The sequence below is a fragment of the Erpetoichthys calabaricus genome, chromosome 12 (assembly GCF_900747795.2).
Source record: "Erpetoichthys calabaricus chromosome 12, fErpCal1.3, whole genome shotgun sequence".
Classification (NCBI taxonomy): Eukaryota; Metazoa; Chordata; class Cladistia; order Polypteriformes; family Polypteridae; genus Erpetoichthys; species Erpetoichthys calabaricus.
The window spans coordinates 151669736-151694800 of record NC_041405.2 but is presented as its reverse complement, the minus strand read 5'-3'; the positions used below and the strand labels follow the sequence as shown (position 1 = coordinate 151694800).

The following is a 25065-nucleotide window of genomic DNA, read 5'->3' as shown; positions in this document are numbered from 1 at the left end:
TTTGTAACTGTCAGTTGAATTCGAGTGTTTGAATCGTGTATGCCGTGTGCTTGTGTCGTTGTACATTTCTTGTACTCATCTTGGCTGCTCGTGCTCATAATTCGTTTTGAAAGTGAAATGATACTGATTAAGACTTCTTGTACTTATTTACATATATGTTTATATTAGATAGATAGATAGATAGATAGATAGATAGATAGATAGATAGATAGATAGATAGATAGATAGATAGATAGATAGATAGATAGATAGATAGTTTTTCACACCACTCTATCTATCTATCTATTTGCCCCCTTCCTGATTTCTTATTCTTTTGCATGTTTGTCACACAAAATGTTTCTGATCATCAAACACATTTAACCATTAGTCAAATATAACACAAGTAAACACAAAATGCAGTTTTTAACTGATGGTTTTTATTATTTAGGGAGAAAAAAAATCCAAACCTACATGGCCCTGTGTGAAAAAGTAATTGCCCCCCTTGTTAAAAAATAACCTAACTGGTGTATCACACCTGAGTTCAATTTCCGTAGCCACCCCCAGGCCTGATTACTGCCACACCTGTTTCAATCAAGAAATCACTTAAATAGGAGCTGCCTGACACAGAGAAGTAGACCAAAAGCACCTCAAAAGCTAGACATCATGCCAAGATCCAAAGAAATTCAGGAACAAATGAGAACAGAAGTAATTGAGATCTATCAGTCTGGTAAAGGTTATAAAGCCATTTCTAAAGCTTTGGGACTCCAGCGAACCACAGTGAGAGCCATTATCCACAAATGGCAAAAACATGGAACAGTGGTGAACCTTCCCAGGAGTGGCCGGCCGACCAAAATTACCCCAAGAGCGCAGAGACGACTCATCCGAGAGGTCACAAAAGACCCCAGGACAACGTCTAAAGAACTGCAGGCCTCACTTGCCTCAATTAAGGTCAGTGTTCACGACTCCACCATAAGAAAGAGACTGGGCAAAAACGGCCTGCATGGCAGATTTCCAAGACGCAAACCACTGTTAAGCAAAAAGAACATTAGGACTCGTCTCAATTTTGCTAAGAAACATCTCAATGATTGCCAAGACTTTTGGGAAAATACCTTGTGGACTGATGAGACGAAAGTTGAACTTTTTGGAAGGCAAATGTCCCGTTACATCTGGCGTAAAAGGAACACAGCATTTCAGAAAAAGAACATCATACCAACAGTAAAATATGGTGGTGGTAGTGTTATGGTCTGGGGTTGTTTTGCTGCTTCAGGACCTGGAAGGCTTGCTGTGATAGATGGAACCATGAATTCTACTGTCTACCAAAAAATCCTGAAGGAGAATGTCCGGCCATCTGTTCGTCAACTCAAGCTGAAGCGATCTTGGGCGCTGCAACAGGACAATGACCCAAAACACACCAGCAAATCCACCTCTAAATGGCTGAAGAAAAACAAAATGAAGACTTTGGAGTGGCCTAGTCAAAGTCCTGACCTGAATCCAATTGAGATGCTATGGCATGACCTTAAAAGGGCGGTTCATGCTAGAAAACCCTCAAATAAAGCTGAATTACAACAATTTTGCAAAGATGAGTGGGCCAAAATTCCTCCAGAGCGCTGTAAAAGACTCATTGCAAGTTATCGCAAACGCTTGATTGCAGTTATTGCTGCTAAGGGTGGCCCAACCAGTTATTAGGTTCAGGGGGCAATTACTTTTTCACGCAGGGCCATGTAGGTTTGGATTTTTTTTTCTCCCTAAATAATAAAAACCACCATTTACAAACTGCATTTTGTGTTTACTTGTGTTATATTTGACTAATGGTTAAATGTGTTTGATGATCAGAAACATTTTGTGTGACAAACATGCAAAAGAATAAGAAATCAGGAAGGGGGCAAATAGTTTTTCACACCACTGTAGGTAGATAGATAGATAGATAGATAGATAGATAGATAGATAGATAGATAGATAGATAGATAGGAAAGACACTATATAATAGATAGATAGATAGATAGATAGATATGAAAGGCACTATATAATAGATAGATAGATACTTTATTAATTCCCAAGGGGAAATTCATATACTCCAGCAGCAGCATACTGATATTATACATAATATATAATTATAATTTAATTAAAATTATCTATTCTTTTGTCTTCCTTAGTCTCTTAACATCTTTTTTTCGGTTGCTCAAAATGGTGGCTATCCCAATCTGTTATTTTGGAAATCTGGCAACCCTGTGAGGTAGTAATGCTACGCTCCACAATAACTTGGATGTCAGAGATGTTAAACTATGGTTAAGTTTAGGGTTGTGAGAGGAGTCAAGAAATCCAAGTGATAAAAACATGCAATCCAATTGGCTGTTCAGTGGAACTCATGAATCACGGAGGTCTGTGCCAAACCCCAAAATCGCTCCTTTGATCACAGGCCCCATGTTCAGTGTGTGATACGCCTATAGGAAGAAGCGGCTCTGCTCACATGTGCTCTTTTTATCACACTGCCACCAGCCAGTCATCTGACTCTGTAGGCTTTGTTGAACAACAACACAGAATGAAACGAAGTGACATCACACCCAAGTTGATCGCATTCCAGTAAAACCAATATGGAAACGTCCAAGAAAACCTTTTTTGTGCTTGTTGCATCCACATATAGATAGTAGTTGGACAGGATTGTGTGTGCGACTTATTTAAAGAGACACAAATAGGCAGAAGTGCTAATAAACAGTGTAATACTGTAGGGCCTGCACTGGTACAGCGTGTTACCGCACCACACATGACGAAACAGCTCAGGTCCTGGTTAGCAAAATGGCAGACACTAGGTTCAGTCCCACCCTCCAGAAATGACCGTCTATCTGCCGCAGTCAGGTGTTATGTGGGCAACCCCTTGGCCTGGTCCAGCCACTCGGGCCCCCAACAATGAGGATCCTGTGAGCCGAATCACCCTCAGGTAATCGTGTCACATGGCTGTAGTGACACTCCCTCACAATGCAGGTAACGTGCCTCATTCGGTATCCTGTGAGCGACTGCTCATCTGACACAAAGTCAAATCAAGGATTCTTATTAAATCATTTGTTTTAGAGTAATAGCTGGGATCCGTCATACTAAACCCCTTCATAAACACATCAATCAAGTCCCCTATTAATCCAAACTGCTCGAAACTGAAAAGATTTGGCTCCCACACTCTGTCTTATACCTCTCAATCCTGTAATCAGCCTGGTCGCTCTCCTTGGGGCGTTCTCTAGAGCTGTTATGTCTTTTTTTGTAATATTGGGACCTAAACTGTACACAGTACTCCAGATGTTAAGGAATTGTATATAGGTCAGGTCGGGGAGCATACACTGATACAGCGTGTTGCCACACCCACCACATGACAAAACAGCTCGGAATCCGGGATGGCAATCCCCCTGGCAGACAGGCAGTCCAGTTCCCACTCTCCAGAAATGACCAGCCAGGTGTTGCATGGGCATCCCCTTGGCCTGGTTCAGCTGCCCGCGTCCTCAACATTGAGAATCATGTGAGCTTGGATCACCCTCGGGTAATGACGCCACATGGCCGTAGTGCCGTAACTGATACTCCCTCACAATGCAGGTCATGTGCCTCATTCCGGACTCCATGAACAACACAAAGTCAAACCATTGGTACCCAAGGACCCTCCATAGAGACACAGTACCAAAGGAGTCCAGTCTTCATTTCAGGTCACTGGATGGTGTCCATGTCTCACAACCAGGAAGCACCAGGACTCTAAAGACTTGGACCTTCGTCCTTTTGCAGAGATATCAGGAGCGCCACACTACATACTATACTACAGCTTTCATTAAAGTTTCAGATACAGCATTTTGGATTGACGTCAAGACCTGAAGCCGGTCAAACTCGGACTTGACAGATCGGCCCAGAGTTTCTGAGTTGGAAATTTAACTTGAGAGGCCGTTCCAGCTAAAAATTCCAACTTCCCACTTCAAATAGAACGCAGCATAACACAGTCACCTGAGGGAGATTTAATAACCGGCCTTGCCATAACTCCTTTCTGCGGCTCTGCTTTCTGTCAATGTTTCACTCTGTTGCTGGAGATTCAGGAGCTCTGCTGAACAGCCAGTTTGGGTGTCTGTTAATGTCACTAAGTTTACTGGACATTCACCACACTCTTGAAATGGAGCAGAGCTCAAGAAGGGTATATAGCAGCAGACCTCAGATGTCGGAGCTGGGAATGACGTCACACACGAGTTGAACGTGTTCCAGTAAAACATTTGGATAGCCAATATGGAAATTGCTGTGCTTTCTCTATTGAAGTAAATAGTTGATAACAACACACTATGGTATATTTAGCATATCCAAACATTGTAGCAGCATGTCGACAGATAGAATTTGGACAGGCCTGTGTGTACGACTGATTTAATAAGACACAACTAATAATAATTCTTTGCATTTATATAACACTTTTCTCACTACTCAAAGCGCTTAGCAATTGCAGGTTAAGGGCCTTGCTCAAGGGCTGAACAGAGCAGAGTCCCTTTTAGCATTTTACGGGATTCGAACCAGCAACCTTCCGATTGCCAGTGCAGATCCTTAGCCTCAGAGCCACCACTCTGCCTGACAAATGGGCAGAAGTGCTAATAAACAGTATAAAACTACCGCTCTCGATAAAGGTTGTGGCGTACATTGGAATTTTGGATTGACATTGTGACCTGAAATCAGACAAAGTTGGACTTGACAGACCGACCCTGAGTTTCCGAGTTGGAAACCCAACTTACATGGGTGTTCCAGTTGAAAATTCCATCTAGGAACTCGGAGATGCCAACTTCCCACTTCAAACGATTTAACCTCAGAAGTTGGCTATCGGAGCTTGGAATGATATCACACCCGAGTTGACCTCATTCCATCCATCCATCCATCCATCCATTGTCTCCCGCTTATCCGAGGTCGGGTTGCGGGGGCAGCAGCTTGAGCAGAGATGCCCAGACTTCCCTCTCCCCGGCCACTTCTTCTAGCTCTTCCGGGAGAATCCCAAGGCGTTCCCAGGCCAGTCGAGAGACATAGTCCCTCCAGCGTGTCCTGGGTCTTCCCCGGGGCCTCCTCCCGGTTAGATGTGCCCGGAACACCTCACCAGGGAGGCGTCCAGGAGGCATCCTGATCAGATGCCCAAGCCACCTCATCTGACTCCTCTCGATGCGGAGGAGCAGTGGCTCTACTCTGAGCTCCTCCCGGATGACTGAGCTTCTCACCCTATCTTTAAGGGAAAGCCCAGACACCCTGCGGAGGAAACTCATTTCAGCCACTTGTATTTGCGATCTCGTTCTTTCGGTCACTACCCATAGCTCATGACCATAGGTGAGGGTAGGAACATAGATCGACTGGTAAATTGAGAGCTTCGCCTTGTGGCTCAGCTCCTTTTTCACCACGACAGACCGATGCAGCGCCCGCATTACTGCGGATGCCGCACCGATCCGCCTGTCGATCTCACGCTCCATTCTTCCCTCACTCGTGAACAAGACCCCGAGATACTTGAACTCCTCCACTTGGGGCAGGATCTCGCTACCAACCCTGAGAGGGCACTCCACCCCTTTCCGGCTGAGGACCATGGTCTCAGATTTGGAGGTGCTGATTCCCATAATAATTGTCACACCCGAGTTGACCTCATTCCAGTAAAACAATTAGAAAACAAAAATGGAGGAGAAATCCTTTGCTGCGTTTCCTCCATTAAAGTAAATAGCAGTCGATAACAATGCACTACGCTGTATTTTGCACATCCAAACACCGTAGTAACATGTCCATAGATAGAAGGTGGACAAATGCTGTGTGTGTACGACTGATTTAATGAGACACAAATAGGCAGAAGTGCTAATAAACAGTATAAAACTACCGCTCTCAATAAAGGTTGTGGCGTACATCGCCATTTTGGATTGACATCGTGACCTGAAATCAGACAAAGTAGGACTTGACAGACCTGCCCTGAGTTTCCGAGTTGGAAACCCAACTTGCATGGGTGTTCCAGTTGAAAATTCCATCTAGGAACTCGGAGATGCCATCTTCCCACTTCAAACGATTTTACCTCAGAAGTTGGCTATCGGAGCTTGGAATGATGTCACACCCGGGTTGACCTCATTCCAGTAAAACAATTGGAAAACAAAAATAGAGGAGAAATCCTTTGCTGTGTTTCCTCCATTGAAGTAAATAGCAGTCGATAACAACGCACTACGCTGTATTTTGCACATCCAACCTCTGTAGCAACATGTCCACAGATAGAAGGTGGACAAATGCTGTGTGTACGACTGATTTAATGAGACACACATAGGTGGAAGTGTTAATAAACAGCATAACACTACAGCTCTCACTAAAATTTGCGGTGTACGAGGGTTGTTTGCGTTCCGCGCGGAATTTTATCGTTTGTCGAGTGTCAGCCTGTCGAAACCTGTTCTGCTGTGTAGAGGGATTATTCAAGTGGTTACATGTTTTTGTTCAGATGTTTTGCTCCCTCTCTTCCTTCAGAATGAACAAGAGAAGCAAACGAACTGAGAGTGCGCAGCCGGCGCTAGCGGCGAAGCTCCCGACTCCGTGCGTGCGTGACTTTCGAGTGATGATTTTTTACGACTTTTCTGATGGTTTAACAGCTAAAGAGTGCTGCCAAAAACTTTCTCGCATCTTCAAGAAGAATGCTCCAAAGAAGACGATGGTTTTTAAGTGGTTCCAGCGCTTCAGCACAGGCCACTTCAACTTTGACGATGAAGAACGTGAACCGAAACCGCGAAGTTCGACTGATGGCAGAAATGCTGATCGTGTGAAGGAGTTCCTGGAAGAAGATGGTCGTGTGACCATCAGGAAAATTGCCCTGGAACTTGGGATGACCCAGTATGCTGTCGACACCATCATTCGACGAGATCTTGGCTTTACAAAGAAATGTGCCCGATGGGTTCCAAGGCTGCTGACTGTGGAACAAAAGCAAGCTCGCGTGGAATGGTGCAAGTTTTTCCTTGACAAGTTCAACAATGGCCAATCGATCTTGCACCATGTGACTTTTGGCTCTTCCCGAAGGTGACAGAACCCCTGCGAGGCCACAACTTCGAAACTCGAGAGGAACTGATTGCAGCTGTCAAAGAACAGCTGGACAACCTCCCAAAGACAGCCTTTCGCGAGTGTTTTGCGGCGTGGGTCAGAAGAGCCCAAAAGTGCATTGATGGTGGCGGTGAATACTTGGAAAAAGTTTAAAAAGGATCGAAGTACATGAGAAAAATAGAAAAAAAAATCCTTGGCTACTTATTTCGAGTGATTCCGCGCGGAACCCAGACAACCCTCGTACGTCACCATTTTGGATTGACGTCATGATCTGAATACGGACAAACTCGGACTTTACAGACCGGTCCTGAGATTCTGTGATGGAGAAAGGTGACATTTGAAAATGTTCTCCGTAGTAGTATAATTCTAAAAACACTGGCTCAGTGCTGCAGTCTGGATGTGTGAAAATAGCGAGTGTTGAAAACGTCGACTCAAATTTCCATGCTTATTACACGGTCTTTCGACTAACTGAGTTTTGCTCATGACATGTTCTCAGCTGCTTTGCCTGCCTTATACCTGAGCGTCAATCTCAAAAACAATTCCACTTCATCGCCAGTCCGAACAAAACTTTTTTTTTTTTAGTTTTTCATATTTGCCATTGCTTTTCTCTGTGTGCGTGAAATGCAAAATGAAAGTCTAGTGTGGAGGACGCGTTCTCTTCCGATGCGTTCATGCCCAAGGAGGGCGAATTGTTACATGGCGTGCGTTTTCAGATATTTTCGTAATTGATGTGAAAATGTTAATGTGGCATGAGATTGCTTTTGTTTAAGCAAACTTTTTTCAAATGAAATCGCAGTAGTGTGGACATAGCCTTAAATTATGTAAACTACATGTTTCGAATAGTCATGTAGTGTGACGGGGTTGTTTTCACTGTGTGGCGTTTTAGACGTGCACATTGAATGAGACTGAAGTAGTGGTTATAGGTGGGGTGAGACTGGTGCATACATCTCCTACCTCTAGGATGACAATGGAAATAATTGCCATTTCTGGACTCAGCCATGGAAACAAGCGTTGAAGCTGTCCGCACTGGCCAATCAAGTAGCAGTTTACAATTATTGCGATCACACCCATAACCTCCATTACATTCTGCAGGGAAGAAGAACACAACGTCAACATTTTCAGTATATTTAGAAAAGCAAGCCTCTCTTCAACATCCATAACATTTTCGTACTGCATAGTCACTTGAAGAACATTTAAGAGGACACACACATTTTAAACTCGCTCATCCATTACCTGCCATTGACCAATGCTCTCAACCCTCTGGCCAAACGGCCTCTGTAGGCCAGTGCAGAGTTTAAAAGCATCGCTGCGAATTTCAATGATGTTGTTGATCAGCGCACACATAGCGGCTAGAGGGAAGGCAGATGAAAAGAGGACGACGTAGCCGAACTGGATGAACATCTCCTGATAATCTTGGAATGTATCCTGCAGTGAAACCAAGGAGGAAAGATAAGCATTTCAATACAAAAAACTTAAACGAACTGAGGAGCTAAGCCCGTTGAATCATCACTAGTTAAGACCACTGACTGCTTCCCAGCCTGTATATTAGCATATGATGTCGAAGGGAGGGGGGATCCCCAGGAAACATGACCCACAAGGCCAAACAAGAACCACCGCGCCACCACTTTCCTTGTCCGCCAACAAATGTTCAACACCAGATTTTGTTTTGGATGGGTGTACAGTCATGGCCAAAAGTTTTGAGAATGACCCAAGTGTTGGTTTTCACAAAGTTTGCTGCTTCAGTGTTTTTAGATCTTTTTGTCAGATGTTTCTATGGTGTACTGAAGTAGAATTACAAGCATTTCAGAAGTTTCAAAGGCTTTTATTGACAATGACATTAAGTTTATGCAAAGAGTCGATATTTGCAGTGTTGGCCCTTCTTTCTTTTTCAAGACCTCTGGCAGGCTGTCTGTTCATCAACTTCTGGGCCAAATCCTGACTAATGGTAGCCCATTCTTGCAGAATCAATGCTTGAAGTTTGTCAGAATTGGTGGATTTTTATTTGTCCACCAACCTCTTGAGGATTGATCACAAGTTTCCTGGCCATGGACAACAAATTTCGATGTTTTGTTCCTCGAGCCACTTACTTCTCACTTTTACCTTATGGCCTGGTGCTCCATCATGCTGAATTAATCATTGTTGGTCACCAAACTGTTCTTGGATGGTTGGGAGAAGTTGCTGTTGGAGGATGTTTTGGTCCCATTCTTAATTCATGGCTGTGTTCTTAGGCCAAATTGTGAGTGAGCCCACTGCCTTGGCTGAGAAGCAACCCCACGTGACATGAATGGTCTCAGAATGCTTTACTGTTGTTATGACACAGGACAGATGGTAGCGCCATTCACCTTTTTTTTTTTTTCCGGATGCCCCAAACAATCAGAAAGGGGATTCATCAGAGGATATGACTTTCCCCCAAGAGTCCTCAGCAGTCCAGTCCCAGAATCTCAGTCTGTCCCTGATGTTTTTCTTGGCCTCTTTGCTGCCCTTCTTGACACCTACCAGGCCATCCTCCAAAAGTCTTTGCCTCACTCACACCTGCCTGCTGCCATTCCTGAGCAAACTCTGCACTGGTGGTGCCCGCAGCTGAATCAACTTTAGGAGATGGCCCTGGTGCTTGCTGAACTTCATGGGGCGCCCTGAAGCCTTCTTCACAACAACTGAACCTCTCTATTGTAACTCACTCATCATGACAGAGTGACCTCCAGCCTTGTCCTTGTCGACACTCTCACCTGTGTTAATGAGAGGATCACTGAAGTGACGTCAGTAGGTCCTTTTGTGGCAGGGCTGACATGCAGTGGAAATGGGTTTTTTGGGATTAGCTTCATTTTCATGGCAAAGAGGGACTTTGCAATTAATTGCAATTCATCTGATCCCTCTTCAGAACATTCTGGAGTCGATGCAAAGTGCCATCATAAAAACTGAGGCTACAAACTTTGCGAAAATTAATATTTGTGTCAATCTCTGACTGTATTTCAGAGACTGAAGATTTATTGAGCGAACTCATATTGCTTACTGCACTTGACTGCACTTTAACTTCTAGTTCAAACTACCATTAAAGTGAAGGTTTGTCCTTTTTATATTATGAAAGAAAATAATTGCATTAAATACATTTAAATTGATTTCATTTTCCTTACTGTGACATTAAATTATAAGGGGGGGGGGGGGGGGGCAAATCTGATGACCTACTGCACCCATCAGTTTTGCCCACCACTCAGTTAAAAAATAAGAAAATACAGATAATACACCCATCCCAAGTAAAATCTGGTGTGGAACATTTGTGAGCAAACTCAGATTGCTAAAAAAGAAAGAAAGTAAAGTTTTTTTTCTTTATATATCATGAAAGTATGATATCAAAGTTTATATGAACTGATTTCTTATTTCTTAGTGCAACATTTAATTTTGGTATGGTGGATCTGATGACCTACTATACCCATCAGTTTTGGCCACCGCTTGTAATTTTCAGTTCAAGAAAGAATTAAAGTGATTGCTTGTTCCTTTTATATTATGAGTCACAATATTTTTTAAAGCACGTATGAACTGATTAATTGTGAATTTCCCCTTGGGATTAATAAAGTATCTATCTATCTATCTATCTATCTATCTATCTATCTATCTATCTATCTATCTATCTATCTATCTATCTATCTATCTATCTATCTATCTATCTATCTATCTATCTATCTATCTATCTATCTATCTATCTATCTATCTATCTATTTTCCTTATTATTCCTTATTGATGCCTTAAATTACACTGATGGCATGTGACGACCACATGAGCAAACTCACAATTGACCAGATTAGTGGTCAGTTAATCATCCTGTTCCCCTCCACTAGTGATCGTCTGTACTTGGGAGGATACATGCCTAACACTGAGAACAAAGCCGATGAGGAAAAACATTTTTTAGAAAAAAGCTGGAAAATTAAAAAATTAAAAAACCTCTTCAATTGGACGATGAGCCCCATCTTAGTGAGTACGAGTGGCTTCGTCTGGAAAGCATTAGGGAAAGAGGTCTTATTTTAGGAGTGTGTTATAGACCACCCAATGCAGACAGTAACTTCAATGTGCATCTTTTTAGGAATATTAAAAATCAACTTTACAGGGGGATATTATAATCATGGGGGACTTATCTACCTGAATATTAACTGGGATAACCTTGCAAATGGTGGAGCACACGAGCAGGAGGTTGCAGAAGTAATCAGTGACTGTTTTTTAACACAGTATCTTAAAGCATCAATGTGGGGGGACACCTGTCTAGATTTAATATTTTGTAATAATCAGGATAGAATTGAGGGTGTAGAGGTGACTGAACCACTAGGGTCATGTGACCATAATATAATACAGTTCTCAGTGTTTTATAAGAATGTAGATGTACTTTGGTAGAGCAAATTTTGAGCAAATGCGCCTAAGTCTAAGGAGGATAGACTGGGATAAGCTTTTAAGTGTAGAGACAGTTGAGGAGCAGTGGAACAGGTTTAAAAACATGTTACAAATAATGCTGGACAAGTACGTACCTAAATTTGGAATAAGAAGGAAATGTAAAAAACTCTGCAGTGGGTTAATAAAGAGTTAAAAAAGAAGCTGAAAAGGAAAAAACAGACAGATAAGTCATATAAGACTGATAACTCCAATGTGAATAATCGTAGGATGTATGAGAACATGAGGGCAACCATTAAGAAGAACATTAGGGAGGCTAAAAGGCAGTTAGACAGGAATACAGCAGATAAAACGAAAGATGACCCAAAGAGATTATTTTAGTATTTTAATAGTAAAAAAACAATCAAGTAGGAGGTGAAGTGTATGGGAATAGCAAAGAGGAATTAAAAAATACAGACAGTGAAATAGCAGAGGCTCTAAATGTGCATTTTCCTGAGGTTTTCACATGAGAGGAAGTGGAAAACCACCCAGCAGTAACAGGGACTACTAAGGAAGTATTGAGGGATTTGGAAAATGTAGAGAGAGAAGTGCTGTTCTGATTAGATAAGCTGAAAACAAACAAATCACCAGGATCAGATAAAATTTATCCTTGAGTCCTTAAGGAGGTTAGCAAGTACATATATAAACCCTTGATGAATATTTTTAGGAAGTCACTGCACACTAGGGAGATTTCGAAGGACTGGAAAATAGTAAATATCATCCCATTATATAAAAAGAGTGACCAGGCAGATCCAAGCAACTATAGGCCAGTAAGCTTAATGTGCATCACAGGAAAATTAATGGAAGGGATTATTAAGGACAAGATTGAGCAAACACCTGGCAAGGACAGAGTTTTACTGAACAGTCAGGGTGGGCTCAGAAGAGGGAGGTCGTGTTTTACCAACATGCTGGAATTCTATGAGGAGGCAACAAAAGAATACGATCAGAGTGGAGCTCATGATATTATTTAGCTGGACTTTCAGAAAGCATTTGATAAAGTGCCACATGAGAGGTTGGGCATCAAACTAAAAGAAGTGGGAGTTCAGGGTGTGGTGTGTAGATGGGTGCAGAGTCGGCTCAGACACATGAAGGAGAGGTGATGGTGTGAGAAACCTCATCTGAAATTAGGCGATGTTAAGAGTGGCATTCATCAGGGGTCAGTGTTAGTGCTGCTACTATTTTTAATATCTATAAATGATTTGGATAGGAATACAGAAAGCAAGCTGATTAAGTTTTCAGATGATACCAAGCTAGGTGGATTGGCAGATAGTTGAGAATCCATTGAATCATCACAGAGAGACTTGGACGGCATACAGGCTTAGCAGATTTATGGCAGACTTTAAATGTAAAGTATTACATATAGGAGGACTGATTACACAATGGGAGGTCAGAAAATCAAAAGTACACCTAATGAGAAGCGTTTAGGAATCAACTGCCAGACAGTGTTGAGAAGCCATTAAGAAGGCTAACAGAATGTCTGCTTATATAGCGCCTGGATGTGTGGAGTACAAGTCACAGGAGGTTCTGCTCAAACTTTATAACACACTGGTGAGGCCTCATCTGGAGTCCTGTGTGCAGTTTTGGTCCTCGAACTACAAAAAGAACATAACAGCACTAGAAAAAGTCAACAGAAGAGCAACTAGGCTGATTCCAGGACTACAGGAGATGAGCTATGAAGAAAGATTAAAAGAGCCATTACAGTTTAAACAAAAGAAGATTAAGAGGAGACAAGATTGACACGTTTAAAATTATGAAGGGAATTTGTCCAGTGAATCGAGACTGTAACTTTAAAATGCGTTCAGCAAAAACATGGGGAAATTTGTTAAAGGTACATTTCACACAAACATTAGGACTTTTTTTTTTACACAAATAACCAGAGACACATGGAATAAGTCTACCAACTAGTGTGGTAGACAGTAGGACTTTAGGGACCTCCAAAACTCGACTTGATGTTACTTTAGAAAAAAGTATTAGTGCGTTATAAAGCTTGAGCAGAACCTCCTGTGACTTGTACTCTACACATCAAGGCGCTATATAACCTGACATTCTGTTAGCCTTCTTAATGGCTTCTGAACACTGTCGGGAAGTCGATACCTTAGAGTCCACTACAACTCCTAAAATCCTCCTCATAAGGCGTACTCTCAATTTTCAGACCTCCCATTGTGTATTCAGACCTCACATTTTTACTCCCTATGTGTAATTCTTTACATTTACTTAAATTAAATGGTTAAAGGTCTCAGCTCCTTTAATCTTTCTTCATAACTCATCCTTTGTAGCCCTGGAATCAGCCCTGTTGCTCTTCTCTGGACCTTTTCTAGTGCTGCTATGTCCTTTTTGTAGTTCGAAGACCAAAACTGCACACAGGACTTCAGATGAGGCCTCACCAGTGTGTTATAAAGCCTGAGAAGAACCTCCTGTGATTTGTACTCCACACATCAAGGTGCTATATAACCTGACATTCTGTTAGCCTTCTTAATGGCTTCTGAACATTGTCTGGCAGTTGATTCCTAAGTCCTTCTCATGAGGTCTACTTTTGATTTTCAGACCACCCATTGTGTATTCAAACCTCACAGTTTTACTTCCTAAATGCAATTCTTTACATTTGCTGACATTAAATGGTTAAAGGTCTCAGCTCCTTTAATCTTTCTTCATAACTCATCCTTTGTAGCCCTGGAATCAGCCCTGTTGCTCTTCTCTGGACCTTTTCTACTGGTGCTATGTCCTTTTTGTAGTTCGAAGACCAAAACTGCACACAGGACTTCAGATGAGGCCTCACCAGTGTGTTATAAAGCCTGAGAAGAACCACCTGTGACTTATACTCCACACATCAAGGCGCTATATAACCTGACATTCTGTTAGCCTTCTTAATGGCTTCTGAACATTGTCTGGCAGTTGATTCCTAAGTCCTTCTCATGAGGTCTACTTTTGATTTTCAGACCACCCATTGTGTATTCAAACTTCACAGTTTTACTTCCTAAATGAAATTCTTTACATTTGCTGACATTAAATTACATCTTCCACAAATATGCCTGAGCCTGTATGTTGTTCAAGTCGCTCTGTGATGATTCAATGGATTCTCGATTGTCTGCCAATCCACCTAGCTTGGTATTATGTCCAAACTTAACCAGCTTGTTACTTATGTTTCTACACAAATCATTCATACATTGTGATGGATGGCCAGGGATCCTGCCCGGATGGGATGCCCTTTCCAAGAGAAGACCTGGGGAATGGGCATACTGCCAGGAGTACCTCCCCCGGAACACGAGAGGGCAGCCCCCTTGGTTTACATCAGGGCCATGGAATTGGAGCTTAGAAGCTCAACTCGGTGGGGGTCCGTGGCCACCGCCAGGGGGCACCTGGACATCTCCAGAGTCTGGACATGCAGCACTTCTGCCACACCCAGAAGTGCTGCCGGATGTTAATCAAGGGACACCTGGAGCACATGTGGGTGCACTATGAAGGAGGCCGTCTTACTCCATTCCTGAGCCAGAGTCGGAGGAGGAGGATGAAGCTTGGGAAGAAAGGAGTACAGGAGAGTCAGGAAGAGAAGGACTGAATACTGTGTTGGAGCACTGTGTTGTGCGCAGGACATTAGTGTAATAAAAACATGTGTGTTTTGGACATACGGTGTATGTCTGTCTGTGCCCGGGGCCTGGCTTTCTACAATATACTGTATACTGTATATTTTAAACATAACACACTCTTAATTTCACTCTGATTCTAATAAGGTTCCTGGCCTCATCTCCCTCTGCTTCCAGCAATTTTGCTCCAATTTACATACCATAGCCTCAACAGACACCTCTTTTAGTTTGATGCCCAATCTCTCACGTGGCACCTTATCAATTGCTTTCTGAAAGTCCAGATAAATAATATCATATGTTCTACTCTGGTCATATCCTTTTATTGGTTCCTCATAGAGTTCTGGCATGTTGGCAAAACACAACCTCCCTCGTCTGACCCCATGCTGAATGCTCAGTAAATCTCCTGTTCTTGCCATGTGTTGCTCAATCATATCCTTAGTTGTTTAATCTTTTCCTTCATATGCTGAAATTGGGAAATTACTCCAACATGGAACCCTTCAACAAACAAGCTGCTGGTGAAGGTGCTAATGTAGTATCTGAGGGACATGGCCAGTCCATGGCTAGTGGTAGCTGGATAAGACTTGCCAGAGACTGGCCAATGTTGAGTTGATACTTATTTGTGAATTTCCCATCGGGATTAATAAAGTATCTATCTATCTATCTATCTATCTATCTATCTATCTATCTATCTATCTATCTATCTATCTATCTATCTATCTATCTATCTATTGCGGTACCTGCTCTATGATATAAAATGCCATCATCAGATCTCTTGAACATTTTATGAATGTTGTACAAATGACTGTTCATAAGAGACCACAATAAGCCCTGCCGAGCACAGCCTGTCTGATGACTCACCTCGTATTTCTTCATGCAGCTTTCAACCTCAGCTTGGGTGAGGTGACTTGAGAACTTTTCCTCTGGAGGATCCATCCAGGAGTCCCTCTTGGCTTTGGTTTCTTCCTTATGAGAGGTGTGCCTGGTCTTCTGCTGTCGGAGTATCATGGTGGACTCGACGTCCGCCGGTAGGGAAGCCCTCAGTATCTCGCTAGGGGCTTCCTTGCTATTGAGACACTCGTTCTCATCATCGTCGCACATCTCAAACACTGCAGCTGGGTCCATTCCTTTCTCAACCATCGTAGGGCTACCTTCCTCCAGAAAACTGTCGTTCACCTGGCTTATGATGGACCCTGCCTTTCGTTCCACCTTCTCGATGAAGCTCACTTTACGAAGTTTCAAGCCGCAGTCAATGAGGCTCTCTTCTTCGTTTTCTTCTTCACTTTGCCTCTCCTCCTCTTCCTCTTCTTCCGGAACTCCACAGCCTCCATTCAGACACTTCTTCTCCCTTTTGTCACTTTCTGCATTCGGGTCCCTGCTGCCTTGACCCTGGTGAGCCTGCTCTGCAGACGAAGCCTGGGCCTTTCCTAGAGCCGAACGGCCACATTTAAGCACATAGGAGACTAGGAGCTCCCAGACCACCTTCACAGTGAGTTCCCCCAGCTTGTGTCTCTCGTACAAGTACGGCTGGAGCACCTCCTTGACGTTCTGAAGAAACTGACGGATTATCAGCAGAGTGGCCAGCATCTGAGGGGGGACATGGAAAGAATTAGGTTAGGATTATTTGACCGTTTTGCCCCTTCTCTGGATACATGCGGGCTCACCCACCCCTACACAGAGATTCTCACAAAACTAAACAATAGAGCGGCCGAGTCCAGCTGATATCCTACAATGGTCTGCTGTTCAAATGGTGACCTCAGAAATTACTAGATTTGTTCAGCTGAGTTCCTGTGGGAAACAAGATGCACCATTAAGTTTTATTTGACTGTTTCTTATGGTAGACTTCACAGTGGTGCGGTGGACAGCACTCTAGAGTCTCACACTACCTAAGATGACCACCAGGAGGCAGCCAATCCTGGAACAATCAGGTCCAAATCAACAATCAGTCCCAGATTGGAAACCATTCCAACACATGACATGCTTATCTTCACACTGACAGTCATTTACATGGGGAATTTGGCCAATTGGCCTAACCTGCATGTCCTGTTTGGTTCCAAACCTGGAAGTTATCATCACTGACCATCATTTGAAGGCCTTATAGGGTCCTTACATCCATGTGTGCAGAGTACTGCAAAAGTCTTACCTGCATTTGCTAATGAACATGAAACACAGAACACAAGAACATAAGAAATGTGACAAACGAGAGGAGACCATTCGGTCCATCAAGCCCATTTGTTTAGCTAACAGCTAAGGTGTCCCGGCATCTCATCCTGACTTTTCTTAAAGGTTGTCAAGGTTCCTGTTTCAGCTACATGCCTTGGTAGTTTGTTCCAGAGTCCCACCATTCTTTGCGTAAAGAAGAGCTTCACTGGCACTATGATTAGTTAGGATAACAACCTTACCTTAAAACTTCTTTCTTCTTCACCTGAAAATGTACATGAGGCCAATTTAGAGTTGCCAGCTTACCTAATCAACGCATCCTGTGCCATGTTAGTGTGCTGCTTTGTTCCCTGTGCTGAAAGCACAGAAAGCACATGGCTTCCCATGAACCTTCGTGTGGAATGGGTGGGTTCAGAAAATAGAAATGGGACTGGTATGAGTGACTTGTGTTGAGTGTGTGAGTGCATCTTGTGAAGGACTGAAGTCCCATGAAGAGCTGACTTCCAAGTGGCACCTACTATTGATGCCATATGCCCTTGATAAAGCAGATTAAACAGAATTCTTTTGAGTAAATAGCAGATCACATACGCAAAGATGCCGGTGGAAATTAAGGGCATGTGCGTTGTTGATTAAATTGTAAGAATTTGGGACAAATGACCAAAATCTTAATGACCTTTAAAATAGTCTCTGCATGAAATGTTGGTGAAGATGAATGAGTTCAAATATTCATTTAATGTTTTAAGGTAAAATTGTTGGCTTCTCCGGACACTAATGGAGAGCAGTCCTGACACTTTGCCAATAAATTACAGAGTGCTAGAGAAATACTGAATCATTATAATGTGCCTATAATCAAGCCATGAGGTTGTTTTTAATGTAACACTAGGGGGTTCTGTCCCCTGCTTGCTCTGTTCGCATACACGCTAGTCATTTCCCGGATCTGCCGCTTGCGACGAATCATGCTGTGTTTCTGGATAAACACAAATATCAACCCTGTCTTTGATATCTCCGTCTTTCGAAACTATTATCGCTGACAATTAGTCACATGTTAGTTTATTATATATGCAAGCGTGATCTTTCGGATTCATATAGAAATCCAAGAAAACTTCTTTGTATGTGTTTTTCAGATAAATTTCGTGTGAAGTGCGATACTTTTAGACGTATGGATTTGTATCCATTATTGGCTATAGAATTTTTAACACGTCCTATCGTTTAACTCTTTCGATTCTTTGTGGCATCGCTTCTCCATGATCATAAATATAAACCTGACCGAATTGTGGTTTCTTTAATTAAAATTAAACTTGTAGTAGCTTTAATTGTTGCGGGACCACAGATTCTCATAGCGTATGGTCCTGAATCGTGTAAATCTACGTTTTGAGCATTGAATGATGTGAACGTGAACAGATTATTGTAGATTCGGATATTTTGCCTGTAGTTTTTGTGGATTTCACTTTCACCAAATAACAAATCTTTTAATTCTCGTGGATACACCTCTTCAATGGGAAGTAACACTACTTTTCCCTGATGGCAACATGAATTAGACGATCTACAAGTCTCCGACTTAAACTTTAAAGCCGAACAATATCTACATACTTCTGTCATATCACCTATGTCCATATATTCTATCTATTTTCGCTGTTCCATTGTTTCGCCGAGTAATAATTTCCATTTGTTAGTGTTGTGATGTGAGATTTTGCATACAAGTTGATAAATATTTTGTATGTCTTTATTTGTAACTTAAGCAAAGCAATGTAATATTAGTGTTACATTACTGAGAAACATTCATGTTTACAACCCCAACCCCCCTTTTAGGAATGGGTCTCTTTGAATTTTATGATAAGGTTGGGGGGAAGTGCCTCAAACCAGTTTGGTAAGTGTTTCTCTGCTAAGCTTTACCTTAACATATGGTTTGGAGGGCAGGTGTGAAGGTGTTCTGTCCCCCCATTGGTCTGAAGTATGGCTGTTTGGAACTGGCTTGTATCAGAAGCCTTTAAGTACTATGACGCCCTATTGGCTCTAGGGGTTGGACAGAAAATCTATAAATTTGCTCACTCCCTCACTCTCTCTCTCTCTTACCAACTGATGAAGGAACAGCTCACATGCCATGAACTGAAAAGGACAACACAACGAAGAGCACAGCTCAGCAGCCATATTGAGACAGGCATGCGGCCTGTTCTGAAGAAAGCTGATCACCAATGATGCCTTAACTAGAGACATTTTAAGTAACTAACAAGTGTGAGTGCCGCCTGAAACTACACATCAGCATTTAATCAGGTTGTATGGTTGCCAATATTCAAATGTACTTTGCATATTGTTATTATTTATGAATATTATCAATAATACATTATTTAAATTGTAACTAAACTCCTGTTTGTCTTTTACTACACCTAATTGCCTGAGGTTATAGATGTAGAAAGGAAGGTGGGGAGAAGTTATATACTATAATACCTTATAAACAGTGGGAAGTCTGTGAGATTTGAGGCATTCTGACAAAGGCTACACATTAATAATACAAAAGGGGAAAGTAGAGTAAGATATTACTGTACCAAGACAAAACAGTTAGCGCTAATGTGATCTTTACTATTAGTTTTTGAGAGTTTAGAATTTTAGTACTTTCATAATCTGTAACCTGCTCTGCATGTGTATCGCGCCAACATTTTTGAACCTCTTTACGACATTCTACTTTATGTTCTACTCTTTGTCTTTTATTTCCAGCCCCAGGTATGGTTAAATCTGTTAGCACAAAGTGTCGTCCCACAGGACTTGAAATTATCTTTCTGAAAAAGTGGCGTCTCGTCCCAGGATTTTTTTATATAATAGAGAGATAAGCACTGAGAACATATTTGTTCACTTTTTGCATAGCTAATTCCTTTCCTCTTACGTTAATTTCTAGACAAGTGACTTTTCTTTTTAATTTTATGGTTACCTTACCTTAAGTAGTAGGTGAAGTAAGCTCAGGTACAAGTGTCTTACATGTGCAACCCTTTCTCGGCATTTAATTAATTTGTATTGGGTACCTATTTAGCTGTTAGGAGTGACAGTCGGACAAGTAAAAGAGGAAAAATATACAAAATATACAAGTTGAAGTGACTACTCTCAAATTAAATTTGAAGCAATCCATAATTCAAGTTGCCTGGAATGTTTCTCTATTTTAAGACAGACGAGTTCACAAATTCACCAGTTTTTCATTGGAAGAAATGTCCTTAACCTCCTTAGCGTTATGTTTACCGAAAGGAAAAACGAGCCAAAAACGTTGAAGAAAAATGCTATTATGTGTAGTAGAAACACGTAAATACCAAAATGTCAACATAAATACAGTGGAGATGGCCAGTCGAGTGTCCACTGCTGTACTGATGCAGATTTAGTACGCCTCTTTTTGTGTGAAACGTTCTGAGACCTTCACCAACGCACAGCCCGATGCTGCAATCGGGACAGTACAAGTGTGTTTCTTTGCGTACTTTTCTTATATTTTTTCTGTTAGATAGATAGATAGATAGATAGATAGATAGATAGATAGATAGATAGATAGATAGATAGATAGATAGATAGATAGATAGATAGATAGATAGATAGATAGATAGATAGATAGATAGATAGATAGATAGATAGATACTTTATTAATCCTAAGGGGAAATTCACAATTTGTTTCAAATTTCACAAGTTGCTTGCGCATGAGAAGGTAAAATGTCAGTGCCTGCTCTGTGCGATTGACGCAACTCTTGTGATATTGCAGGCTACCACAGCGCAAGGCTTGTTGACCTCCACTTTTCCCCGACACAAGCTTTGACCGTTGCCACATTGTGAACATTAATTAGGGGGCTAACGTCTTGCTTGTCCCTGCACTCATACACAATTATTTTCATGACACAGCTACTGTTGAACTATGCTGAAACTTCATGCAACCAAATTCACCAGGCATTTCATGGCAGTTTGGCCGTACAGTTCCACATTATGCTTTACTATCACTTTTTTGGGTCAACGTCTGATGATCAATTCACATCATCATTGATATCACTCAAGTTTAGCAATGGTTCAGTTTCAGTTTATTCTAAAATTGCCTCAACGGCTTTCCATTTACCTTTGTGTTTTTAGTTACACTCTACCCAAAGCTTAAATATTGATGAGTTACCTTAGAATGGCAAAACACATACAAATATTCAAGATGTTTTGCAGCATTGTTATTTCTTCCACTAGATGGCAGCTGAATACTGTTACAAGCATCATTCCATCTTAAAAATGTAAAGAGGATAATTAAATGTCACCCTGCGTCTGACTTGTGGCTAACTCTAGTTGCATAGAATTCTAAGCCTGAGTCACAATTGGGGTCCACATCAAGGAGGTTAAAGAATAAGTTTAGTTTACCGGAAGCTAAGTTGTTTCATGCAGACAGACAAACATGGCAACCACAGTAGGTGCTTTTTGCATTTCACACACCTAAAATGGACGGATGAATTGTTAATTAATATTTTACTAATAATTAGATCATTAATTTACAAACCACAATCACGTTCCAGTCAATAATGTAATCACTTGGACGCACAACGCTCGTCATCACTTACACACAGGAAATGCAAACAGCATGAATAAATTTAAATATTAATTTGTAGGTGTGTGGAAGGTACATCTCAACATTGCATGATGAAAATGCTAAGTTGATAGCATTGCCGTCTCATATACCCAGCATTCAGTTGACTGAGTAGGGTCGGCATGTTCTTCTAATGTTTATATGGATTTGTCTCTCACATCCTTAAAGACATGCAGGTTATGGTGACTGGCAGTTCCAGTGATGGGTGGGTGTGTGCATTAGAACACTCTGGACAAGAACAGGCCATTCAGCCCAACAAAGCTCGCCAGTCCTATCCACTTATTTCTTCCAAAAAAACATCAAGTCAAGTTTTGAAAGTCCCTAAAGTCCTACTGTCTACCACACTACTTGGTTGCTTATTCTAAGTGTCTATCATTCTTTGTGTAAAGAAAAACTTCCTAATGTTTGTGCGAAATGTACCCTTAACAAGTTTCCAACTGTGTCCCCGTGTTCTTGATGAACTCATTTTAAAGTCACCATCTCGATCCACTGGACTAATTCCCTTCATAATTTTAGGTCACCTCTTAATCTTCTTTTGCTTAAACTGCTTAGGCTCAGCTCTTTCAATCTTTCCTCATAACTCATCACCTGTAGTTCTTAATCAGCCTAGTCGCTCTTCTCTGGACCTTTTCTAGTGCTGCTGTGTCCTTTTTGTAGCCTGGAGACCAAAACTGCACACAGGACTCCAGATGAGGCCTCACCAGTGCGTTATAAAGCTTGAGCAGAACCTCCTGTGACTTGTACTCCACACATCAAGGCGCTATATAACCTGACATTCTGTTAGCCTTCTTCATGGCTTCTGAACACTGTCTGGAAGTCGATAGCTTAGAGTCCACCATGACTCCTAAATCCTTCTCATAAGGTGGACTCTTGATTTTCCGACCATCCATTGTGTATTCAAACCTAACATTTTTACTTCCTATGTGTAATACTTTACATTTACTGACATTAAATTTCATCTGCCACAAATCTGCCCAAGCCTGTATGCTATCCCAAGTCCTTCTATAATGATATAACGGATTTCAAATTATCTGCTAATCCACCTATCTTGGTATCATCTGCAAACTTAACCAGCTTGTTACTTATCCATCCATCCATTATCCAACCCACTATATCCTAACTACAGGGTCTCGGGGGTCTGCTGGAGCCAATCCCAGCTAACACAGGGCACAAGGCAGGAAACAAACCCTGGGCAGGGCACCAGCCCACCGCAGAGCACACACACACCAAGCACACACACTAGGGACAATTCAGGATCGCCAATGCACCTAACCAGCATGTCTTTGGACTGTAGGAGGAAACCCACGCAGACACGGGGAGAACATGCAAACTCCATGCAAGAAGGACCCAGGAAGCGAACCCAGGTCTCCTTAATGTGAGATATTATATTCCTATCTAACTCATTTAACTTATATTACTATCTAAATCATTTATATTTATTAAAAATAGCAGCAGCCCTAGCACTGACCCCTGCTGGTCACCACTCTTAACATCGGCCAGTTCTGATGAGGTTCCTCACACCATCACCCTCTGCTTCCTGTGTATGAGCCAATTCTGCACCCATCTAAAAACATCACCCTGAACTTCCACTTTTTTCAATTTGATGCCCAACCTCTCATGTGGCACCTTATCAACGTCTGCCTGAGTGGGCTATGTGATATACTGAAGCTCTGTCCAGGACTGCTACCAGACTTGAGATTAAGTGGGTTTGAGAGTATTGTGATATAGTTTTATGATATTTTGAAATATGTTCTTAATCATCATAGAGATCAGCTGGATTAAGCTTTTAACTGTGAAGATGGTTAGTAAATTGTGAACCATGTTTAAAAACCCTTCACACCTAATGTAGGAAGAACACATCACATGTATTAAAATTAATCAAATCCTCTTGTAAGGGAGAGCTTCTCTGTAAAATCAGATTAAACGTTGCCATTCAAAGACATCACTGGAATATGGATAAAAGTGGCTGATGCCATGCCACCAGCTGTTTGTGGTCTCTTGCCATTCACAGTTATGATATATTTGGAGTAAACGAGAGGTTGAAATATTTGATCCGCAAAAAGATGAACTCTAGACTGTGCATCTTATAAATGTGTCTAAGGACTCTGATGCCAGCAGAACTATGAACCACAGATGAGGCTACACAGCGTCCAAGTTCTGACTGCATGTCACTAAAATGACCATCTTTACTGTAAATGGCAAACATGCCATACCAGAATATACATGGACCACTGTACTTAATCAAAAGTTATTTTTAAAACATCTCCATTCATGTTGCCATAACAAATTTTACTAGCCCTCAAGATATTGCTTTCCGCTCCCAGTGTTTGGAGATAATGGAGTAACTCCCTCAACTCACTCAACAAGAACCTTGCTGCGGGTCCCTTGGCTCAGCATCGGCAGTTCTCCACAGTGAGATACTGAGAAACTTTGTGGTGTCAGTCCACGGCAATTCTTCACTAGTTTCAGTTGTGCTCAGTTCACATTTTTACTTCCTATATGTAACATTTTACATTTACTGACATTCAATTTCATTGTCTACTAATCTGCCCAAGCCTACAGGGTAGGATTCAAAAGTAATGAGCCTTTGTTCAAAAAGACAAATTTATTGAGCAAATCGGTACAACTAATTAATAGTCTTCAAAATAGGCACCTCCTGCATCAATACACTTTTGTAGGCGGCTTTTCCATGACTGGAAGGTGTCCACGTAGGCCTGTTCCGGGATGGCTGCAAGGGCTGCCTTGACATTTGCTTGGATGTCCTTGATCGAGTCGAAGCGTTTTCCTTTCAGCACTGATTTTAAGCGCGGAAACAAGAAGAAGTCAGAAGGCGACACGTCCGGACTTTAGGGAGGCTGGGGGACCACCGGAACGTTCACCCGGGCCAGGTAGGCGCTCACGATGAAGGCGGTGTGGCTGGGCGCGTTATCGTGGTGAAGCTTCCAGCTGTCCTTGATGTCCCTTCGCTTGCGTGCGACGCTTCTTTTCAGCCTTTTCAGGACTTCCAAGTAGTAAGCAGCATTCACGGTCTGTCCTTGCGGGACAAACTCGTAGTGGATGATCCCCTTCACTCCGAAGAAGGTAATGAGCATGGTCTTCGTCTTCAACGCGTACCGTTGCTCTAACGAACTTTCCATTCCGCCGTGTAACGCACTACCGCACAGGGGTTCCCGTCAAGGCCGATCCTACCGCTCCGAAAGCTTGGAGCGGTAGGAGCTCTGTTGCGTTGTGAAGCCAACACCCACTGTCGCCGTCACTGGCAAGTGGGGCGCGCGGCGAGGCACGTTTGCGTCAGAACAAAACGAGGCTCATTACTTT

At 42.1% G+C, this 25065-nt stretch overlaps 1 protein-coding gene across 1 annotated transcript in view; it reads right to left on the bottom strand.

Moving 5' to 3' along the window:
* The window catches only part of ano8b (anoctamin 8b), a 159001-nt gene that overhangs the window by 12946 nt on the left and 120990 nt on the right, over nt 1-25065 (bottom strand). Inside the window, exons 13-15 of the mRNA XM_028816572.2 lie at nt 15867-16592; nt 8248-8439; nt 7969-8100 (exon numbers count right to left, since the gene is read on the bottom strand). Coding sequence (XP_028672405.2) covers nt 7969-8100; nt 8248-8439; nt 15867-16592 — 1050 coding nt within the window. The remainder of the gene's footprint in view (nt 1-7968; nt 8101-8247; nt 8440-15866; nt 16593-25065) is intronic.